The following is a 22222-nucleotide window of genomic DNA, read 5'->3' as shown; positions in this document are numbered from 1 at the left end:
AGGAAAGTAGAGCTTGTGGTGCTTCAGGTGGTCTTTGCTGAAATCATTCATGTTCAGAGCTCTGCTTTACTGTGTGTGTGTGTGTGTGTGTGTGTGTGTGTGTGTGTGTGTGTGTGTGTGTGTGTGTGTGTGTGTGTGTGATAGTCAAAGATGAACAAAATGACTTTATTATGGGGATATGAACTTAGATTTCATATTATATATGGTCTTTTTATATCGGTTTCTTAGACCTCTTTTTTTTTTCCTGGAGCCTTCCTTATAGGAGTTTTTCAGTTGTTCATGTTAGGAGTTTGTCACAGATTTTTATATACATTTTTATATATATATATATATATATATATATATATATATATATATATATATATATATATGTGTGTGTGTATAAAAATGTGTTAATATATATATATATATATATATATATATATATATATATATATATATATATACAGTCTGCTGTATTAAAATTAATGCACTTTGTAAACACTGCCTTTTAAAATTTTTAGGTTGGTGATATTTTCTTTCTTTTTTTTGACAGCATCTCTTATCAAGGCAGAAATATACTACACACTAAAAATTTTGAAATATTATTACAATTTAAAATATCTGTTGTCTATTTTAATATATTGTAAAATATAATTTATTTCTGTGATGCTCTGCTGTATTTCCAGCATCATTCCTCCAGTCTTCAGTGTCACATGATCTTCAGAAATCATGATAATATGCTGATTTGCGGCTCAAAAAAAAAATCCTGATTATTAACAATGCTGCTGCACAATATTTTTGTGGAAACTGTGATGCATTTTATTTTTCAGAATACACAGATGCATAAAAAGTTGAAAATTTGAATGCAACTTTTGATCCATTGAATGCACGAGGCACATTTTCACACTCGCCATTCAGAGCTATACAGTGGAGACACATTCTCTGTGATTTCGCCGTCTTCCTGAGACAGACAAACTGTTGGGATGTTCCAGATTTATGAATGTCTTTTAAATCCTAATTACTCTCACAGACACTAATGCCCTTAACAGGCCTAGACTCGAACGCTTCTTTGTGGCGCTCTGACGCAACGCTGTTATGAATCTGCTCTTTATGAATGTTCATCTGGATCGTCTCGCAGTAGCCGCTCTTATCACTTTATGAACTGAACTCATTAAACTACATAAACTGCCTGTTATCAGCCTCGTGTAAACGGCCTGTCTCTTTATCAACGGTTTAATAAACCAGAGAAAAGCTCTTTTTTGCAATACTTGAATGTGCAATAACTCATCTGAAGATGTTAAATATACACTAATAGTAATGTCATGAGGCTGTAATATCTCTGGATGGATTATTGTCTAAATCCTCGAATAGTTTCGCCGTGACATTATACACTCCAGCTCATTACATGGCATGTGAAGTGTAGCTTAGACAGATAGAGTCCATAAATGGAGTAGTTTTTGATGCGCATTACATTCATAAAACATACTCATCGGCTCTGTTGCTGATATCTAGAGCCAGGAAATGTACACAAGCTGTAAATCCAAGCTCTTCGCTCTCTGTTTATTGTTGGACGCCAGATTTGACCCAGCTCACATTTTTCAGGGTGGAAAAGCCTTGGCAGAATACATTAACCTGACTCTAAAAGGTCTGACAGGCCAAAAGACGTCTGTTTCAGCATCCATCACGGCCTTATGATGGGAATGTCCACAAACAGAGAGAAACCATCAAATGAGATGTGTCCATACTTTACCGAAACCCGTAGTTTATTGACGATAACTTATTAAAAGTGTTATTTCTCCAGTATGAAAGCCACCTTCCATCTGGATTATAAGATATTGAATTGTTCGAAGCTGAATCTAAAAACAATTATGAAACACAAAACTAAAAAAGTAAGCTCAACCAAAAAAAATTAATAATTTAAGTCAAAAATAAATGCATTTAATTATTGCATTAAAACAGTAAAGTCTTGCTTCATTTTTCGGCTTAATGCATGACATTGTGTTTTTATTGTGTACTGTTGATAATTAGCTTGCATGGTGAATAATAATAATAATTGCAATATTTTTTTAAATAAAGTTTCATCATGCAAAACCTATGCTAGAGAGAAAAAAACAACGTGTGTGACAACGTGCCTCCGTCAATTTGTTTTCTTCCTAATAATATTAATGCATTATTTTCTTCAGACTTTCACAATTAAACACGAATGGTTTGATGTGTAATCTGTTCATGCAAAATGAACTACCGATTTATGCAACCGAGAAATACATACAAACAACTATTAGAGAGAATTGTGTTGCAAGAGTTCAATGCGACAAAAAGTTTTTAATATTTTATATGCGGTATATACAATGTAAATAATAATCATTATTATGAGCGCATTTAATTTTTATCCAGGAAAAAAAATGGAGAAATTAATTTGCATTAGTTTGGGAAAAGTCTGTTTAATCGTTAAATGTATTATTTAAATGTTGTGCATTGATTTCCATAAATACACCAGGTGGGATATTAGTAACAAACGTTTATTTACATTTTCAGTGCAAATACTTACAGACAAAATATAATACAGTCAAGTTTATCAACGTCTTAATTCATGAACATTCAATTCCCAAATCGTTATGAAGGTCGAGTGGTTGATTTAAGGCAGTCCTCTCTCTCAAGGGTCACAATGAAACGATGGCTCTAGTGTGTCCCGTGACGCGTTACCGGCGTGTTCCGGTTCCTCACTGCGGTGTTTGTTGCGCGGTTGCGCTCGGTTCTGTCGGTGAGTTTGTGCTGGATGTGTCGAGAGCTCCGGGAATAATCACACTGGCTTTGTTGAGGTCAGAAATGTCCACATCGCTTTTGTCCTCCGCGCCGTCCTCGAATTCGGACTCGCTCGGTTCGCTTTCACACTCGGAGTCCTCGCGCTCTTTGGGTTCGGTTTCGGTCGCGGATTTATCCGGCTGCTCTTTCTCTTTGTCCTTCTGCGCCTGCGCTTCTTTGGAATGCCTCCACTTCATCCGTCGGTTCTGGAACCAAACTTTGACCTAAAACAAGAAAATCAAGAGCAGTTTATATATATGTGTGTTATTCGAATTTAATTGTGCATTTGTATTATTATTTATTGCATTGCACTATTTGATGCATGCATTGTTTAAATGTGGTGAATTTATATATTATAATACAGAAATGCATGCACAAACTTTTTCCCCCATTAATAGAAATGTCTAATTGAAAATAAGGGTCTACTTTAAAAAAAAAAAAAAAAAAAAAAAAAGATTTCCACACTTTACTGGAAAGTTTTGAAACTCCTTATCGCTTTTGCTGTCTTGTCGTGTCATTTCCTATATCTAATAAGACAGAAACTCTTGCCCAATGCACTAAATTAGGATGTTTTGAAACGAAACAACTGCACCCCTCCTGCATTTGCAATAATTCGTTATAATTGACTTTCATTTCTCTAGAAACGCGGGTGTCGCAATGCACCAGCTGCTTATACGCTCCAGATGGCTCTCTGCAGGCCAAAGCTAATTTTTTTCATTTAAAACATATTTATTTTATTTTTTAAATCATGAACTGGTTTTGCATTGATAATCAGTCGCTCACCTGTGCGTCGGTGAGGCCCAGCATCGCGGCCAGCTGTTTTCTGTCCGGTTTCGTGACGTACTTCTGGATTTCAAAGCGTTTCTCGAGGCCTTTCCGCTGGAGGTTGGAGAACACGGCTCTGGACCACGACCTTTTCCTCTTGTAAGTCTGTGGCATTGTGTCTTTGGAAAGCACAGCATACGGCCCTGTTTGAATCAAACAACACACGCCATTAGAACACAACAAAACCTCAATGCATGTCGGCCAAAGTGCATGTTATTTAATTGCATGAGCAAAAGAGGCTCATCCCCGCACACACGTGCAAAATAATGCAGTGCATAATAATAAACGTGTCATCCGTGCAGGTTCTCCTGCTCTTTAGGGCTCGACTGGGGTGTCTACACTACCTGGGAAGGTGTCTTGAAACTGATGTTGCCCTGATTGTCTGGCGGCATTGCTTATTGAACCCATCATGGAGGAGGTTTCGCTCATGGTCGGGTCTATGGACGCGAAGTACGGGACTGCTGACTGTCGATTCGGACTAACAATCGATGTGAGATCTGTTACAGAACGAAATACACCAATTAGTTCCAATTAAACTCGTATTGCCTTTTAATAACAGTGGCGATACTTCATCCACATATGCACGACTTAAAAAAAATATAGTGCGCTGTTTATCATGGAAAAACATGGATAATTATTAAATAATAGTAGTATGCATCTGTTTGTCAACACACTTGTGAATTGCATAGGCTAAACAAACACATGCATATTTATGTATGCATATCTTTAGCTTTATAGATGCTGATTGGTGTGTTATGTTTATGCTCATCTTTGACTAATAAGCGCATGGGGATGGATGCGTCCAAACAAGCATTAGCTACTATTCTGAGTTCATCTAATCGTTTTCCTTTTTGTAAATGCGATGTGATGTTTACTAGGAAAAGCTTATGCACGAAATACATCTTACCTCTCAACGATAGCGATTCTTTTCCCTTCGGCTCGAAGTCTGTGGATAATATCCGATCGATCCCGAACTTGAGGTCTTTGCTGGAGAGCGGAGGCGCGGATTGCGCGTGCATCGCGGCTCTGGATGTCAAGTGTATTCCGTGCCTGTGATACGCGGACGCGCTTGGAGTGACCGGGGACGGGCGTAACGGGGATCCCGAGGAATAACCCTGCGCTCGGGCTCCGATGTGAGCCATGAGCGAAGACGAACCGGGGATGTTCTCCGCATCTCCAACGTGCAGAATATCAGCGATGCAGAACGAGGGTTTCTTCATGCTGTCCACCCCAAAACCGCTCGAGCAGTACGCGGTCCAAAGGCTAAAGTTCGATGCGTAAAACGGATTGAGTCCCGCCGTGTACATCCCGACAGGAGAAGCCAAAACTGCTTGACAGAGAATACACACAACTACATGTAATGAGTACGAGCTGTCCTCTCGCGTTCCTCCTCAAGTATGAAACTCCAGACAGGAGTCCAAAAAGCTCTAAGCAGGACTTCCGTTATTGATTGGCTCTTTGTGAGCCAATGGAAGAGGACAGAGCGGTCCAACACGCCCCAAACACGACGAGCACTTCCATTACGACTCTTGAAGATCACCACGTTTATTAAATGGCGATGGGTCAGATGATACAACATTTAAACACGTCCAGTGTTTACGTCTGCATTTTAAATGAACCAAACTGTAATTTTAATTTCATGTAAAAAAAAAAAAAAAAAGTAGTGAAGGCCATTTATTTAGCAATTTGACGAATTGTTAATTATGAACGAATGCATGGCTAGGCCTACACACACACACACACACTTGGATGCATTCATCCAGAATGGCTGACCAACATTTATAAAAATAAATAAATAAAAAAAATGGTGCATAGGATAAATGGAAAGTAATTAGCCTATTTAAGATGATAATTTTCGAAGATGATGTAATGTAAATGATGCATTCGTAAAATAACGAGGTTCTGCATGCATTCTAATCTTGTTTCTAATTACTCCAGAATTATGCAAACAACAAACTCTGTGAGATGTGTGCTAGGCTTTATTCAGACTCTGTGAGATCTCTGGAGTCTCTCGATGCAGCTCATCCTGTTGTTGATGAGCTCTGATTCAGGCTAAATGAGCGGATATTCCTGCCTGATTTAGGCCAGAAATAGAAGATGCTTTAGTATTTTAGGATACAGCAGAGGACCCCTATTTCCTCCGGCTCGGAGAGGTGGAACTTTATAATGACTGTTAGCACTTCCTTCTTTCAATATTTTTGCAACTTTATCTCAACTCGCAAGTCGCGCGCTGACGCAAATCCGTCTTTATGCTTATAATAAACAGAGGAAATCTATTCTCCGCTGAAACGAAAACACAATTAACTTCAGAGGCGATGCTTCATCCATATGCACGACTTTACATCACTGGGCCAAAAATAGTGCGCTGTTTATCACGAAGAAAAAAAGAAAAACAGATCGGTTATACAATTAAATAATAGTGTTACGTTTTTTGTCAACACATTTTTCAAATGCATAGGCTATAAACAAACACAAGCATTTTTATAATATGCATATACGTGGGAAAGCATTTCTAGAATGCATTACAGATGCTGATCGGTATGTTATGTTTATGATTATTAATGAGAGCAGATGATTTTTCCCCATGGTGTTTTTTAGAATATCTCTCTTCCTCCGATGGCGTTCATTAGTCGTGATTCATTACCGGAAAGGTCAATGACCCTGACTGCCTCCTATCACGGTGTTTTCGAATGACTCCAATCCGGTTTAAATTTAGAGATGAAATGTAGCGCTTCGCTCTCGATCAAGCAGTCAAAACAATCCAGGGAAGAGGAAGCGGAAGACGCGCTGCATGCGGGTGAACGCGCACGTTATTTCATTTTAGTTCAGGGCCGGTGAAATCTTCGTGAGCGAGATCATAAAACAGGTCATAAAACTGACCGACCGCTGGCATCTCGCTAGTCATTCAAATATTAATATAGATGTATAAGATAGATAACAATAGAGCTTAAAACATTCCATGCATCTCTCTCACAACACGCGTTTCGTCTGTTTCAAATAAAATCGATTTTATTTTCTGTTATATTTAAAATTGCATTGGCTGTAATTGTTTAAAAAATAAAATGTTATCAGACATGGCTTAGTAAAATCATATTTTAAATTTTCCAATTTAATCCAGTGTTCTGCTTACTATAGACTTAAAGCTTTCTTAACATTATAAGATTAATCGGAATTAAATTTCTCGATTTCTCTCTTTCATAATTAATATATAACACGTGCACGCTTTGTGTTCCAATATAACCCATTTCATATTTATATTATGAAAAAATAGACATAATCATTTCAGAATAAGATTGTACAAGATAATTTAGACAATTTAAGTCATTTACCCCAAACAGTGATTTGCTTCCTTTAAAATGTGTTTTGTCGTTTGATAAAATTTAAGTTACAGTGATAATACTAAATACAACCTATTAATATTATATATTAGTAGTTCTTGATTGAGCACGATATTACAGTAGGATATATATATATATATATATATATATATATATATATATATATATATATATATATATATATATATATATATATATATATATTAGGCTATGTAATATAGTGCTCAGGTCAAAATATCCAGGATGAAAGTTTCGCTTTACAATGGAATTGTCTGCGGAAGAAAACAGGTTCAACCCAGAGTTTCCGGATATCTTTATTGTCCATATCCTTATCTGCATTCCTATCTTTATCTACGCCTGTATTGTGATAAATATATTCGTGTTGAAAGCACAAATTTATTAAAGCAGCGCAGAACCCGTTCACAGAAGAAGTGCGCATTTCTCACTGCTGGAACTCCGTGTGTTTTTATGAATGAAGTCTTCAAACAACATCATATGTGCACGTCTGCTGTGGTCAAATAAAACATTAGACTAGCCGTAATGACTTAGTGCGTTGAACTGCTCTCTCTTCCTATTTGCAGTGATAACATCATCATCTGTTCCTCTGGGAGGGACTTTATTTCTGGACCCCCAGCAGGAGCATCTGTCTGTCAGCAGTGACGGGCCCATCATGATGGAAACATTAGAAAATTAAAATATCATAATCGTTAAATGCCGATCATGGGAAAGTTTGGAGACCTTGTGGAATTGGGTTTGTTTTTTCCCAAATTCCCTCTGGTTGATGAAATCGCTGTCTGGAGAGTTGAATGGCGATCTGCGGTTCATCTCGGGGCTCTGACAGCCTCGGGAAACATTTGTCACGGATTATTAATTGCTTTTTTAAACGCACCCTTGACAGAATGAAAATCCGTCAGTGACTATAATCATATTAGTGACGCAGCGCAGGAAAATATAGACGCTTTTGATTAACTTAGCAGCACAAACTCATTTCTGTTCATCGAATTATATTTAATAGTTCGATAAATAAAGGAAGATATGTCTTTCTATATTGCGAATAAAAAAGAATTGTAAATGCATTGAGTGTCATCGTTCCACTGACATGTAAAGGAATCAGTGATCTACACAGAAGCTGCTGAACAGGTGTTTCACGTCATAGCTGCGAGTCGATATGTGTATTATAACACTGCTGGAATGCTGCATGGACCAATCAAAACGTTCGGTATTTAATTTCATAAAACATAAACAGTACAACCAAGAACCACCTACTTGAGCAGTGTAGGAATTAGGATTATTTGATGATTATCAGAGATCAGAAATCTGTTGAGTTTCATCTTGCGAATCACGTTTCCATTTGGCACCATTAATAGCCAATAAACTATTTTTTTTTTTAAAATAGGACCTCTTTAAAAAAAAAAATTTTAACAAATGTAAATGTACAATGTTGTTTATTTTAATTGTAGAATTTATTTCTTATAAATTAGTTTCTTTATATATATATATATATATGTATGTATGTATTCCCACATATGCCTGTTTGTCATTAACAAAAATAAAAAATGTGGAGAAAAAAGATAAATAACACCCATTTAGTGAGGAAGTTCTTCTGGACAAAAACAACAATACACACACATTTTAAGATCTACAATTAGCTCACACTATCCCCTGTATTAAAATCACCCTACAAGTGTTTATCCGCCATTAGTTGTTTGTTACCGCTGTTTTATTTCCTTACCATTTATTTCACCTGCACAAAAAACAGTCTGTTCTGCTGCTTGATATTTAAATGCAAACTTGTATTGCTTATCATATTATTGTGAAGTATTGTAGTCATAAATACACTGGTTTATGGCGTAAATAGTTAATTGCACTTCAAGTTATTTACAGATATCGGCTAATGACATTCAATGAAAACATTGCTTCCGTCATGCAAGTGAACATACTTGATGTTTTTTTTTAGTGACTCATAGTAATACAGTAAGTATATCCACTAGGCCTTTATAAATAACACAACTGAATTACAGCAAATGAGATGACTCAGATTTTACTATGAAAAAAAAGCATAGATGAAACGCATTAGTGATCTCTAATAATAATGTCGCAAGGCCCGATATCGGTGCAGTCTCAATGCTTGTGTTTAGGTTAAAGTCTCTGGCCTTTCGTGCGTAAAGGAATCCAGACGTGCCACTTACTCTTCTCGTTCAATATACACGGGGTTAAATCAAAAGCTCCGTGTTGAATAACAGCGAGACTAATGGAAACGCGGAGAGGTCATAACAAACCATTAGGGTTCTGTCTGAGATCCAGCTGAAGCGCACGACACTCGGCGACAGAAGATTCACCCAGAGCTCCTGCTGCCCGATAAGAGCCCTTAATGGTCCGCAGTGATCGATTGTGCACTTGTTTACTCAAAGGCATCGCTCTTGAAGGAAGCCAGATGCTTCTGCAGTGCTGGAACATAAGCCCGCGTTCATGATCCCAAACGCGTGATGGATTGGTGCAATAACGCGACGTTTAATGGAAGGAACGCGCGCGACGTATCACTACATCTATTTAAGATGAAGTGATAATTTCCAGCTATCCTTCTTGTTTTGAAATATATGAATCAACAAATGGGCGTATGGTGTGTGTTCAAAGCATGGATTAAAAATGAATTTATATAATATTAAAACAATAAAACAACTATATATCGGTTTTATCTAATTAAACGCACTAATATTACAAGATGTGTTTTATATATTCAAAGACGTTCTAAAAAAATAAATCCACTTATCAGAAATATGTATGAGGCAAGTCAGTTTAAAATAATAATAATAATAATAATAAAAGCTACCTACTGCAGTAGTCAAATAATACTATAACAATTGTATAAAAAAAAATCCGTATCATTAAATTGTGATTTCATTGAAAAATAAGAATAAAGTTGAATTTCTTAAGTTCTTAATTTGACTCTATAGTCAAATGCACTGATATTTCCAAACTTTTAAATGTTCTAAATAAAATTAAAATCTGATCAGAAATATAAATGTGGCATTGTTTTCTGAATAATGCACGAATAATGTAAAACACGACCTTATATTTCTATAAAAACTACATATTCCAGTTCAAATAATAAATTGATAAAATAAGAAAATGGCTATCATCAAATGATCATGACTTCATTAAAGTTAGCCATTAAAAAAAAGTGTTAATGCATTGTTTAATGATTTTTGTCCTTAGAAAAAAGCTTTTGGTTAATTATGTTTTCAAAGCTATTCTGCTTATTCACATGCATAATTAGTGTAAACGTCGATGCATTGACTGAGAACTGCGTGCATGTTGATGTTTTCCTGTCAAATAATAACCTGATGCTGCTCTCTAGTGGAGAAGCCACTGATTACAGCCTCAGATCCTGATGGCTTAGATACACTAATTACCTAAGACAAATTCATCAGGTTAAACAACACACACTTTTGCTGGAGCACCATTCTCAGACTTCATCTGCCTGCTGTGTTACTTTAACTGGCCTTGTGTATTCTAATAGATTTGAAACTGTCCAGATTTGAGCCGTCTCGTTTCCCAGTGCAGTCGTGTGTCTGGGGAGCCACTCAGTGTAGAATCCAAACACATTTGGCAGCAATAGCCCATATTTCATCACTGTTTACTGCATATTCATTCCTGCAATCCCCAGTGCGACAAGAGTCAGCTGTTAGAATACTTCCTTATAAATGTCATCCTGAGAGCTTCTGCTTCAAGACTTGAATGCCACTGACTCCCAAACACACTTTTCTTTAAACATCATTATTAGGATTACACAAAATGAGGCCGATTTCACCCCCAAAATCCAGCAGCTAGAGCATTAGAGAGGAATATAACAGGGTGTGTTTTACATTTCTGTCTAACAAGAGTTTATGTGAGATTCTTGTTGCCTATATATTAAAATAGTCTTTTTACTTGCGTGCACTATTATGCATATAAATGAGCAAAATATCTAAATGATGCATTTAAATGAAAAACTTGATTTATTTGTCATGATAAAGAGGCCTGCGAAGGATATGCAGTTTTAAATCATCAAGGCAGAGAGCAGCTGGAATGCTTCTGACAACTAATAAACATACAATAAACACACACAAAACAAAACACACAATCATTTTCTGTGCAAAAATACATTCTTAAAGGAATAGTTCACTTAAAAATGAACTTTAGCTGGAAACGTCCAAACATCTGATAAAAACATCCCAATAATCCACAGCACTGCAGTCCATCAGTTACCATCTGGAGAAGCTGAAACAAATCCATCCAGACCTTCATAACGTCAAACTGTTGCTTTCGACTAAAAGTCCATGTTCAGTAATAACTCTTTGCTCCAGTGAAAAAGTCCATCTCCTGTCGTCTCTCACATCAAAATTCACCCACAATCTGCTGGTTTTTGGATGTTTTCGGTTTGTAAAAAGTGTGATCTGTGCAGATCTCTCTCCTAAATCAGACCAGACCACTTTTTTACTGGAGGAAGTGTTATTATGGATTATAGACTATTTAAAAACGTCATAATGCTGTGTTTTTGTCTTCTCCAGGTGTTCACTGATGGACTGGAGTGCTGTGGATTATTGTGATGTTTTTATCAGCTGTTTGGCCTCTCGTTCCGACGGCACCCATTCACAGTGATGCAATGCTACATTCTCGTTCTCTGATCTTGGATGGCCTGAGGGTGAGTATATTTCCAGCAAACGTTCATTCTTGCGTGTCTAATTCCTAGGGTGACCACACAGGCCATTTCTACGGGACACCTCCTCGCTGTGATTTCTATTTAGCCTAAAAGGTGAAAACGAACTTGCATCGTTTCGATCATTCTCTGTAGATCCCACTTTCTCACATGCCACGATTGGTTGATTACGTACAATGCTACTGGTCAAACTATTTTGGATGTGTCCCATATAAACGACACAAAGAGCCACCCGACTAATTCCTTTAATGCCTTCTGGAGCTGCTGCAAGACACTATTTTCAGAAAACACTGGACTATTACAGCATAGTGTCTAATGTAAATAACTTTACATGATGTAGCTAACCGGCTAATTTTCCTTCAGCTCCTAAAACATAATTGTGCACTAGTCTGTAAAAGAGGGCTGTTCATTTCCTCGTGTGCTTTCAGAACATGGATTCGCTCTCTCTGAAGTTACCAAAGGAAAGACTGAAGGTGCTTCCGAGTCTCCAGCTCCAGTTCCTCAGAGACGAGGAGGATCTGCGCTCGTCTTCTCGTCCCGCTCTCCTCTGGCTGCCCGACTGACACTCCTTCTCACCGGCAGGAGAGGGACTCATCCTCCTCTCAACCTACCCAAACATGATTTACTGCTTTAAATCATGATTTCATCAAGCTTCAAAGCGTTTTCAAAAAGTCAGAATATCATCATATAAATATCAGCATCTGCACCAAATTGGATATTTTTGCCCAGTTTGAGTCTCAAATTTTTCACTAGATCAGAATATATGAGCCATAAAAGCATGATGTATTATAATACTCAACAATTTTTTTTATTTTGTATAAAAATTCAATAAGCTGTTTCATTCCAAAAACAGATTTTCCGGTATTATTATTTTATATGTAATGCTCTATTATTTTTTAGGACAGAGTTTCAACACAAATTTCATGATTTGATTTGATTCGATTCCATTCAGTTTTGATTATTTTGGATATATATGTGTCCCTGGACAACAAAACCCGTCATTAGTGTAAATTTTTAGAAACTGAGATGTATGCATCATCTCTCCATTGATGTGTGGTTTGTTCGGAGGACAATATTTGTCTGTGATACATCTATTAGAAAATCTGGAATCTGAGGAAGCAAAAAACCTAAATATTGAGAAAATCATCTTTAAAGATTAAGTTCTTAGCAATGCATATTACTAATCAAACATTAAGTTGTGATATTCTAACAGTAGGATATCTACAAAATATCTTCATTGCGTTTGCATGCATTCTATTGTATTTGAGATGCACTTTTACATACCGTATTTTCCGGACTATAAGTCGCACTTTTTTTCATAGTTTGGTTGTTCTTGCGACTTATAGTCAGGTGCGACTTTTTATCAAAATTAATTTGACATGAAGCGAGAGAAATGAACAGAGAGAAAATATTACCGTCTCCAGCCACCAGAGGGCGCTCTATGCTGCTCTGTGGTCCTGTAGTCTACACTGTAAACATAGAGCGCCCTCTGGTGGCTGGAGACGGTAATGTTTTCTCTTGGTTCTAAATAAATGCGACTTACATATGTTTTTTTCCTCATCATGACTTATTTTTGGACTGATGCGACTTATACTGAAAAATACGGATATAATAATTCAACCCCAATCAGTTTTTAGAAATCTAATAAACCCGGATATGTGAAAAAGGTCCATTGTTTCATAAAATCAATTAAAATCAAGAAATCAATCATTTTTACGCAGCCCTAAGTATTTGACATATGCTGTACCTCGTGTGAGTGTAGAGTGATGACGTCCAGCTCTAGTCCTCTTTCTGAGCAGCTCTTCAGCGTGTGAATGACCTCTGCGTGTTCAGCCCACCTGCAGTCTGCGCCGTTCACAGCCACGATATAATCGCCCTCACGGAGCCCCGCCTCCTGAAACACACTCATGATGCATTATTGAATAATAACAAGCATTTTAAATGTTACTCACTAATGACATCTCTCACCGCGGCACATCCCCCTGGCAACACCCCAGCAACCAGAACCGGCGAATCACCTCGAAGCGTGAGCCCAAGCCCCGCCTCTCCTCGAAGCAAACACGCGTGCCGCCGCACCCAGCGATTCCGAGCGGCGAACACAGACAGCGGCCCCTTCACACACACACACACACACACACAACAGGTGACACACATTACACACGTCTGCAACATTCACAGCACATCAGTGTTTGTGTGAGATGTTACCAGTCGCTGGAAGATATCGGTCACTCTGACGCCGCTGAAATCAGGAGTTTTAATGTCAGGCTTCTGCTGTGTATGAGCTGTAGGAGACAGGTCAAAGGTCAAAGTAAAAAAAGAATAAGTTTACCTGTACCTCTACAATTCCTGCATTATGTCTGCTAGTAATATGCATAGCTAAGAACTTCATCTGAACATCTTTAAAGATGATTTTCTCAATATTTAGATGTTTTTGCTCCCTCAGATTCCAGATTTTAATAGTTGTGTCTCAGACAAATATTGTCCTCCGAACAAACCACACATCACTGGAGAGATCATTTATTCTGCTTTCAGATCATGCATACATCTCAATTTTGAAAAATTGACCCTTAAGACCTGCTTTGTGCTCTGGGGTCACATATATGCAACAAACTTAATTTCAGCTAGTTGCCAAATAAATATTTCTCTTTTTCACTTTTTTATTTTACTGTTCCAAAGTGAGAAATGTTTACTTGGCAGCTGGCTGAAATAATTTTTTTAACCACATTTTTTGTGGTTTTAGTTTTAGATGATAATACACCTGAACCGGAGGTTAGTATGAGTGGTATAGAAACACATCTACCACATCAACACAGATTTAACCCTAACTGTTCATATAAACACTCACACTGGATCTCTGGAGCCTCTGCTCCCTCACAGAAATCATCTTCCTGATCAATCTCCGAGTATTTCTCCAGCGAGCAGGCGTGAGCGTGTGACAGAACCTCCTGCAGGATGTCCATCTTTCGAAGCATTTTACACACGCCGTGAAGACGCAGGGCTTCCTCGTGACGTATGATGGCTTTACGCAGATGAGCTTTACCTTCAAAATGACATCAAACTAGTATATTTTCTCCTGCACTGAAACTGTACATCTGTGTTTGCGGAAAAAGCATCGACACAAACCCAGTCTTCGTTTGTCCTCTGGATCCTGAAGATTGAGTTTTTCCGGTCGTCTGGTGTGAACCTGCACGAGAGCTTTAATCCCTCCACCTTCATCCTCATCTTCATCAGACATGCCTGTTAGTTGTCAAAAAAACATTAGCAGTCAGTCTGCAATTTAAATGAAAAATTATCATTATAAAAGATTGTTTATTTAGAATGGTGTGAACAATACAAACTGGAACACGTATTAATGACTTGCCCCAAACTGTTGAATGCTACTGAGACATAGTTTCAAACAAGGAGACTTCTTTTAAAAACATTCAAAAATCCTTATCATTCCAAACTTTTGATGTGTGCATGATGTCATCAGTCAGTGAAGGTCACCTGATGCGTCACACAGCGCCACAGCGGTGTAGTAATGAGCCAGCGCTCTGAAATGATGCGTTTTGACCTGAACCATAGAGATCCAGGAGAAGGGAACGTAGTCCTTCAGTAACTCGACAGACATCGCCTGAAGAACCAGAGAATACACGTCTGATACCTACACACACACACACACACACACACAGTTATTAACACATAAACCCCATTACATTGTGTGTGTGTGTGTGTGTGTGTGTGTGTGTGTTTACCCTCGCTGCCTCCTGGGCGGCTTGCAGAAGCACATTCAGGTTGTTGTGTTGCACGTTGAGAATGACCTTCTCACACACACACTCCTGAACCTACACAAGATAAACTCAGAAATATGTGACGTGTTACATGACTTCTCAAACATATTAGATCAGAATCTGAAATGTGTATTTAATGTCTATGAGCCTCTTTCTTTCATTACCTGAGCTACCATGAGACGGACCAGCATGCTTAGCGCAGGGCTGCTCATATCCAGACTGGGAGCATGAGAGAAATTCTCCTGCAGGTAGAGAAACGCACCTGCACACACACACACACACACACACACGTCATGTTTACAAGTTAATTTATATAACTTCAGTTCAGCAGTCATTTGTTTGCTGACCTTGTGACCTATTACTATAATATAGTATTATTTGGTAGATTCAACTGTTTTAATGTGTTCAGCCAATCAAAGTGTCCGATTTCATTTGTGTTACATTTAAATAGCTTATAATGGCGGGAAAATTTTGATTTTAAAAGTAAATGTAAATGCACTATTAATGTTTTATAAAATATTTTATAAATATTAAAATATTTGTTCAAAATAAATAAATAAAAGTTAAAATGTTTTTAAAAATTAAATACTTAAAAAAAAAAAAAATTTATACTTTTATTTAGCAAAGGCTGACCAAAAGTAATGTTGCTAATGATTTCTATTTCAAATAAATGCTGTCATTATTTTATTCTGAAAACTATTTTCAGCATTGAAGAACACAGCAATAAATTACATTTTAAGATATTTTCCCATAGATCTTCAACAGCTATTATAAATTGTAATATTTTATAGTTTTTTATAATCTATACCCATTTGTTCAAAAACACAATAGAGTATATTGTCAAGTAAAGTGGTATTGTTTAATTAAAAAAATAATAAGAATCAATTCTTAAATAGTTTTTCTATTAGAAATAATGTTGTTGTTATAATGCACATTAATGTAAATAATGAGGTGTGGTGTGATGATTTGTGTAATTAAAGTCCGAGTGTTGAGCCGAAACATGTTGGAAAGAGCGTTAAATGTTTTGTTATAAATATTAATAGAGTGATACTATCAGAATTGTTTTAAATGATAAGCACATGAATATCTCTGTAACACACTGTGACAGTGTTTCCTGTGAATGGCTCAGATAAACAGACGGATCCGGATGAATCAGTACCTGCTGCTCTCTGGAAAGCATCGATAGCGCTCTGAATGCCAGTCAGTGTCGAGCGATCTTGTCTGGCTCCGATCTGAGTGTAAAGTGCTCCGATGTTGAACAGAACGCTCCCTTTCTCGAAGGCCAGCGCTCTCTGGACTGAAGGAACGCCGGTCAGTGAGTCGTACCTGTGAAGAGACACGCCATCAGAAGCTCTGTCTCCAGTCATTCATCATGTGTTTGTGTGCAGCAGTGCTGTCTCACCAGTGAAAATGAACTCCCAGACTTCTGTGCGGTGAATAGAAGCGCTGATCCAGGAAATAGAGCTGGTTATAATAGTCCATCAGCAGCTCCTGACCCGCTTCGTTCCTGCTGGGAGTTCGCATGGACTACGGAGATAACAGGTGAAGACTGAAGACATCATTTCAGCTCAGAAATAACAATTTTACTTGTGTTTCTCGTAACTCAGCCACGCATCTTGACAAGAAATTTTGCTGATTTGCAAAAAAGGCCTAATATTATCTAATTTGATGACACTGAGTTCAAAAATATCGAGAAATCTTTTCCAATTTTCCAGAAAATAAGAAAGAAGATTCTTTAAATCCCAAAAAGGTTTGGGATCAGAATGTTTTTTTTTTTCCAGGAGTTTCTTCTGCTCACCAAGGCTACATTTATTTGATAAAAAATTAGGTAAAATATTATTACAATTAAATTAGCTGTTCTCTATGTGATTATCTGTTAAAGTGTAATTTATTTCTGTGATGCTCCGCTGTATTTTCAGCATCATCCTCCAGTCTTCAGTGTCACATGATCTTCAGAAATGTTAATAATATATTGATTTATTATCAGTGTTGAAACTGTTTTGCTGCTTCAGATTTTTTTGGAGCCTGTAATACTTTTTTCAGGATTCTTTGATGAATAAAAAGTTAAAAAGAATAGCATTTATTTAAAAGAAAAATATTTTCTAACAATATACACTAGCATTGAAAAGTTTAGGTTCGGGGAATTTCTATTCTTTGTTTTTTTTTGTTGTTTAAAGAAATTAAAACTTTTATTCAGCAATGATGTGTTAAATTAAGAAGTGATCGCAAAGATTTATATTATTAGAAAAGATTTAGATTTTGAATAAATGCTGTACTTTTTAGCTTTTAATAAACAAAGAATCCTAAAAAAGTATTGCAGATTTCAAAAAATAAATTTGTCAGCACAACGGTTGATAATTTTAATAATAAATCAGTATATCAGAATGATTTCTGAAGATCACGTGACACTGAAGACTGGAGGAATGATGATGGAAATTCAGCTGCGCATCACAGAAATAATTTATATTTTAAAGGATATTAAAATAGAAACCATTATTTTATGTTGAAATAACATTTTGCAAGATTACTGTTTTTTTTTCTTTCTGCATTTTAATCAAATAAATGCAGCCTTGATGAGCAGAAGAGACTTCTTTAACAAACATTACACGTCTCACTGATTCCAAACTTTTGAACAGTTGTGTCACTTTTAATGCATTTATCAAAATAGCAAAAGCAGCGAAAAAATTTAAAGCCAAAAAGAAATATTCCAAATGTATCATTTAACTTGAAATCTACAAAGCTATGGAATTCATGCATAATGTCTTCAGAATCATTAATTTGAGAAATCTACATAAGAGTTCTTTTATAACATTTTGTTATTTTTGTATGTGTCTGGTCTTGTTTTTAATTATTCTTTAGTGCATGTTAAAGAACAGCATTGCATGTTGACTTGAACAGACCTGTCTTAGTTCCATAAAATCCCGGATCTCGTTCAGGTACAGAGACGCGTCCTCACTGTAATGTTCACTGATGAAATCCTGATGAAACAGCAGAGAAAAACTCTTTCTAGACAGATTTAGACACTGGATGTGTCGACATGTAATCTTTCTGTTCATCTCACCTGAAGAGGGACTGTCATGTCTATCTCTTTAGTCTCTTTCAATCCCAGTGGAATCATGGGAACACTGACTGTCTCACTGCAACAACAACATGTATCCGTTTGTGAATGTTTGAAGTTTATATTTTACACACTGCATGTAAAGAAATAAGCTACAAAATGCTTTGAATGTTGATTATTCTAGAATTGCATCTTTTTTGTTTCTTCATCAGATTTGGAGAAGTGTAGCATTGCATCAGTGTCTCATCAATGGATGCTCTGCAGTGAATGGGTGCCGTCAGAGTCCAAGCAGCTGATAAAAACATCACAGCACTTCCGTCCATCAGTTCATTGTCCTGTGAAGCCGAAAGCTGTGTGTTTGAACAACAAATCCATCAAGGCATTTTAACTTGTGGATTATTGTGATGTTATTATGACTCTCATTCCGACGGCACCCATTCACTGCAGAGCATCCATTTCTGAGACACTGATGCAATGCTACATTTCTCCAAACCTGATGAAGACACAAACTCATCCAAATCTTGGCTGACCTGAGAGTGAGTACATTTTCAACAGATTTAAATGTTAGGGTGAACTATTACTTTAAACAAATCTACAAATGTGTTCTGCATGCTTCAAACCTGATTTATCTAAAAAAACCTGTGATTTTTTTTTCTTCTGCCTTCTCCTTCAAGAAAGTCTACCCAGTTACTATCAAAGTGTGATACCAGGCTATCCGGAAGGCTGAATACTGCTGAAGGTATTTCAAGTTCACTGCCAAGTTATCCAGAAACTTATCAGGTAACCAAGTAAACAATGTTTGAATAAAGAGATCTAGTAAGTGCATGTGTAAGCAACCTCTCGGTCTGGTAGACGTTCATACTGCTGTTGAGCTCCTCTAGTTCTTCTTTGAGAAGCTGAAGGTTTGAGTTCACAAAACTCAGTTCTAATGCAACAGTCTCCTTCACTTTCTGATTACTGCTGGCCCTGGAAAAAAAACACCATGTATGTCACTCATGTATTGTGTAAAAGTATAAGCTGGTAGCCATTATAACACTGCACCATTTATATTGCAGTATATCTGGTGAAACGTAAACTCGTAATGCAATGGAAGAGTTTGGTCATACCACCCAGCGCTAAATAAATACACATCACAACATCAACAGAGAGGCGTGTCACGGGTCACTTCCTGTTAGTTCTGGGTCAGGCAGGGTGTTGGGCACAGTGTGTGTTATTATGAAAAACATGCCCCTCAGTATTTGCAAATGTATTGATACCTGTACAGGTTTTCAGCTCCGCTGCGCAGACGAAGCTCTCGGTTGATCTGCTGGTTGAGTTTAGCTCTCCGCTGCTGCAGCTTGCTGCGTTGGGTTGAGACGAGAGGGTCACATCCCTAAAACACACACACACACACCTGTCATGACATCACCTGAAATTAGCATATTTAGACTACAACATTGCACTTCTGTCCTATTCTCTATGCTTCATACTTACTTATCTATCCATCCATCCATCTATCTATCTATCTATCTATCTATCTATCTATCTATCTATCTATCTATCTATCTATCTATCATTTGACTATCTATCATCTATCTATCTATCACTTGACTATCCATCTATCTATCTATCTATCTATCTTTCTATCTATCTATCGATACAACATTGCACTTCTGTCCTATTCTCTATGCTTCATACTTACTTATCTATCCATCCATCCATCTATCATTTGACTATCTATCATCTATCTATCTATTATTTGACTATCCATCTATCTATCTATCTATCTATCTATCTATCTATCTATCTATCTATCTATCTATCTATCTCTCTCTCTCTCTCTCTCTATATATATATATATATATATATATAATTTAAATATTTAATGTGTGCATATATACAAAACAAACAAGATGCATGTATATAATCTAAATAAAATGCAAAATAACAAATTATATATATATATATATTATTTTAATGGCAACACATTACATTAAGGTCTCATTTGTTGACATCAGTTAGTCTATTAACTAACATGAACTAACCATTAACAACATGTTTTACAGCATTTATTAATAAAAATGTTCAGAGTCCATTATCTAATGTTAGCAGAGACGTTACAAAGTTTGCTTTTGGTAACGTGCTAGTAAATGTTGAACTTACCATGAACTAGCATTAATAATTAAATTAATTCTGTGCAAGTACTGTCTATGTTAACTACGATGTTTATTGTAAAGTGTTACTATTTAATTTAATTGCAAGGACATTAAAGAACGTCATGGTATCCGTCTATTAACATGCTAGTACTTTGTTATTATTAATACTTAATAATACCATAGTTAGTGAATATATATTGAATCAGTTTACTGAAAGAATCAGGTAACACCACTGTACTTTTGGGTAAGTGCCTCAGTCTGTTATTTCTTATTGCGTTGATGGTTTTAATGTTAAGCAATAAGTAATGAATTAGCATGTGACATCTGAGGTAATGTTTTCTGAAAGTTAACGTTACCTTGCGGACTGATTCTGTCGAGCCTCCGTCCTCAGCAGTTATATCTTCATCTGATCCGGAGTCACACATCATAAACTCAGACTTATTACTGTACTTTTCTGTCATATTCACCTGTAATAATAACACCTGTACGTTACTCACAATAGCGCGCGCATGTTATCAAACCTCGCAAACGTAACGGTAAAAAAAAACCCGTTAAACGCTGCTATCAGAACACGAACTCTACTTTAACGGCTCCTTTACACGTATCTAACACACACGGGACACGGGTTTAACTATATATGTGTCTAAACGCATTTATTTATCTTCATAATGTGATCTTTAAAGTAACTAATTCACTCAAAATCAGCAAATCCACTTGTTGCCTGTACGCGCACGAGCCACAGCTGATCCCTCGCATTGCGTCCTTGGGGTTCAGCCAATAGAATCGCGTCGCTTCTGACTGACACATGTGGTAGCCAATCACAGCTCGATACAAACAACGGACTGACGGGGGAATCGTCCAATAAGGTGACGGTGATGGGAATAAAGGCGATTTGGAGCGGAAAAATAACTGTTGCCCCTGACAACACGGAGGCACGAAGACAAAGCGATTGTGTTTATCTGAAGAGACTAGCATTCATTGAATTCTTTTTAAAAATCTTTCAATACTGATATGAATCTTTGAATATTCACACATTACGATATAATACGTTTTTTAAAAAAAACATAAATACCGTTTAACACATTTATCAAAAAAAAAAATATATATATATATTACATTTTATATACATAGACCTAAGTATATAGTTATTCGTAATACTAATAAAAACACAATAACATTTAAATATTAAATAACGCTCATGAACTATTTTACTCTGCAAATTGATATACAAAATAACTATTTATTTACTTAGTACTTATTTATTTACGAAAAAAATCTATGCATGATATTATTTACTAAAACTAAACATACTAGATTTTTATTTATTTAATATTTCTATTTACTAATTGATTTATTTGTATTTTAAATTAAATATTATTGGACAAAACACATTCATGAATCACTGTTGTACATAAAAGCTTTTTTATAATAATAATGATAATAATAAATTTTATTTATATTAAGCTTTTCTCATGCCCAAAGCACTTCAATAATAATTTTCATTACATCATAACCTATTTTATTAGCTAATCATAAGATTAACCAAAAACATGTTCAAAATGACTTGTTAATGCTATTGGACCACAACAAGCAGCATTGCTGAATTTGTTATT

General features: G+C 36.5%; 2 protein-coding genes across 3 annotated transcripts; both read right to left on the bottom strand.

The window, feature by feature from the left end:
• Positions 1-2480: 2480 nt before the first annotated feature.
• Positions 2481-5131, bottom strand: hlx1 (H2.0-like homeo box 1 (Drosophila)). Of its 2 annotated transcripts, XM_026290491.1 has the most exons (4): positions 4517-5131; positions 3954-4106; positions 3568-3752; positions 2481-3008 (listed from the first exon to the last, which is right to left on the bottom strand). In XM_026290491.1, the coding sequence occupies exons 1-4, from the start codon at positions 4914-4916 to the stop codon at positions 2703-2705; spliced, it is 1044 nt and encodes a 347-aa protein (XP_026146276.1). In that variant the 5' UTR covers positions 4917-5131; the 3' UTR covers positions 2481-2702. The 2 variants fall into 2 exon arrangements, with proteins under 2 accessions (XP_026146276.1, XP_026146277.1); XM_026290492.1 differs by lacking the exon at positions 3954-4106 and having other exon boundaries at positions 4517-5127.
• A 5795-nt stretch (positions 5132-10926) lies between these two features.
• rhpn1 (rhophilin, Rho GTPase binding protein 1) lies at positions 10927-21516 on the bottom strand. The gene is made up of 16 exons (XM_026290459.1): positions 20966-21516; positions 19731-19846; positions 19312-19440; positions 18478-18553; positions 18317-18394; positions 16819-16943; positions 16576-16742; positions 15581-15678; positions 15381-15470; positions 15133-15289; positions 14770-14883; positions 14492-14686; positions 13852-13928; positions 13615-13758; positions 13394-13540; positions 10927-12253 (listed from the first exon to the last, which is right to left on the bottom strand). Exons 1-16 carry the CDS (start codon positions 21068-21070, stop codon positions 12071-12073), a joined length of 2001 nt encoding a protein of 666 aa, XP_026146244.1. The 5' UTR covers positions 21071-21516; the 3' UTR covers positions 10927-12070.
• Positions 21517-22222: the final 706 nt, after the last annotated feature.

Source organism: Carassius auratus, chromosome 20, assembly GCF_003368295.1.
Source record: "Carassius auratus strain Wakin chromosome 20, ASM336829v1, whole genome shotgun sequence".
Classification (NCBI taxonomy): Eukaryota; Metazoa; Chordata; class Actinopteri; order Cypriniformes; family Cyprinidae; genus Carassius; species Carassius auratus.
Note: the sequence above shows the minus strand (reverse complement) of the source record. Positions and strands in the feature narration are given on the sequence as shown.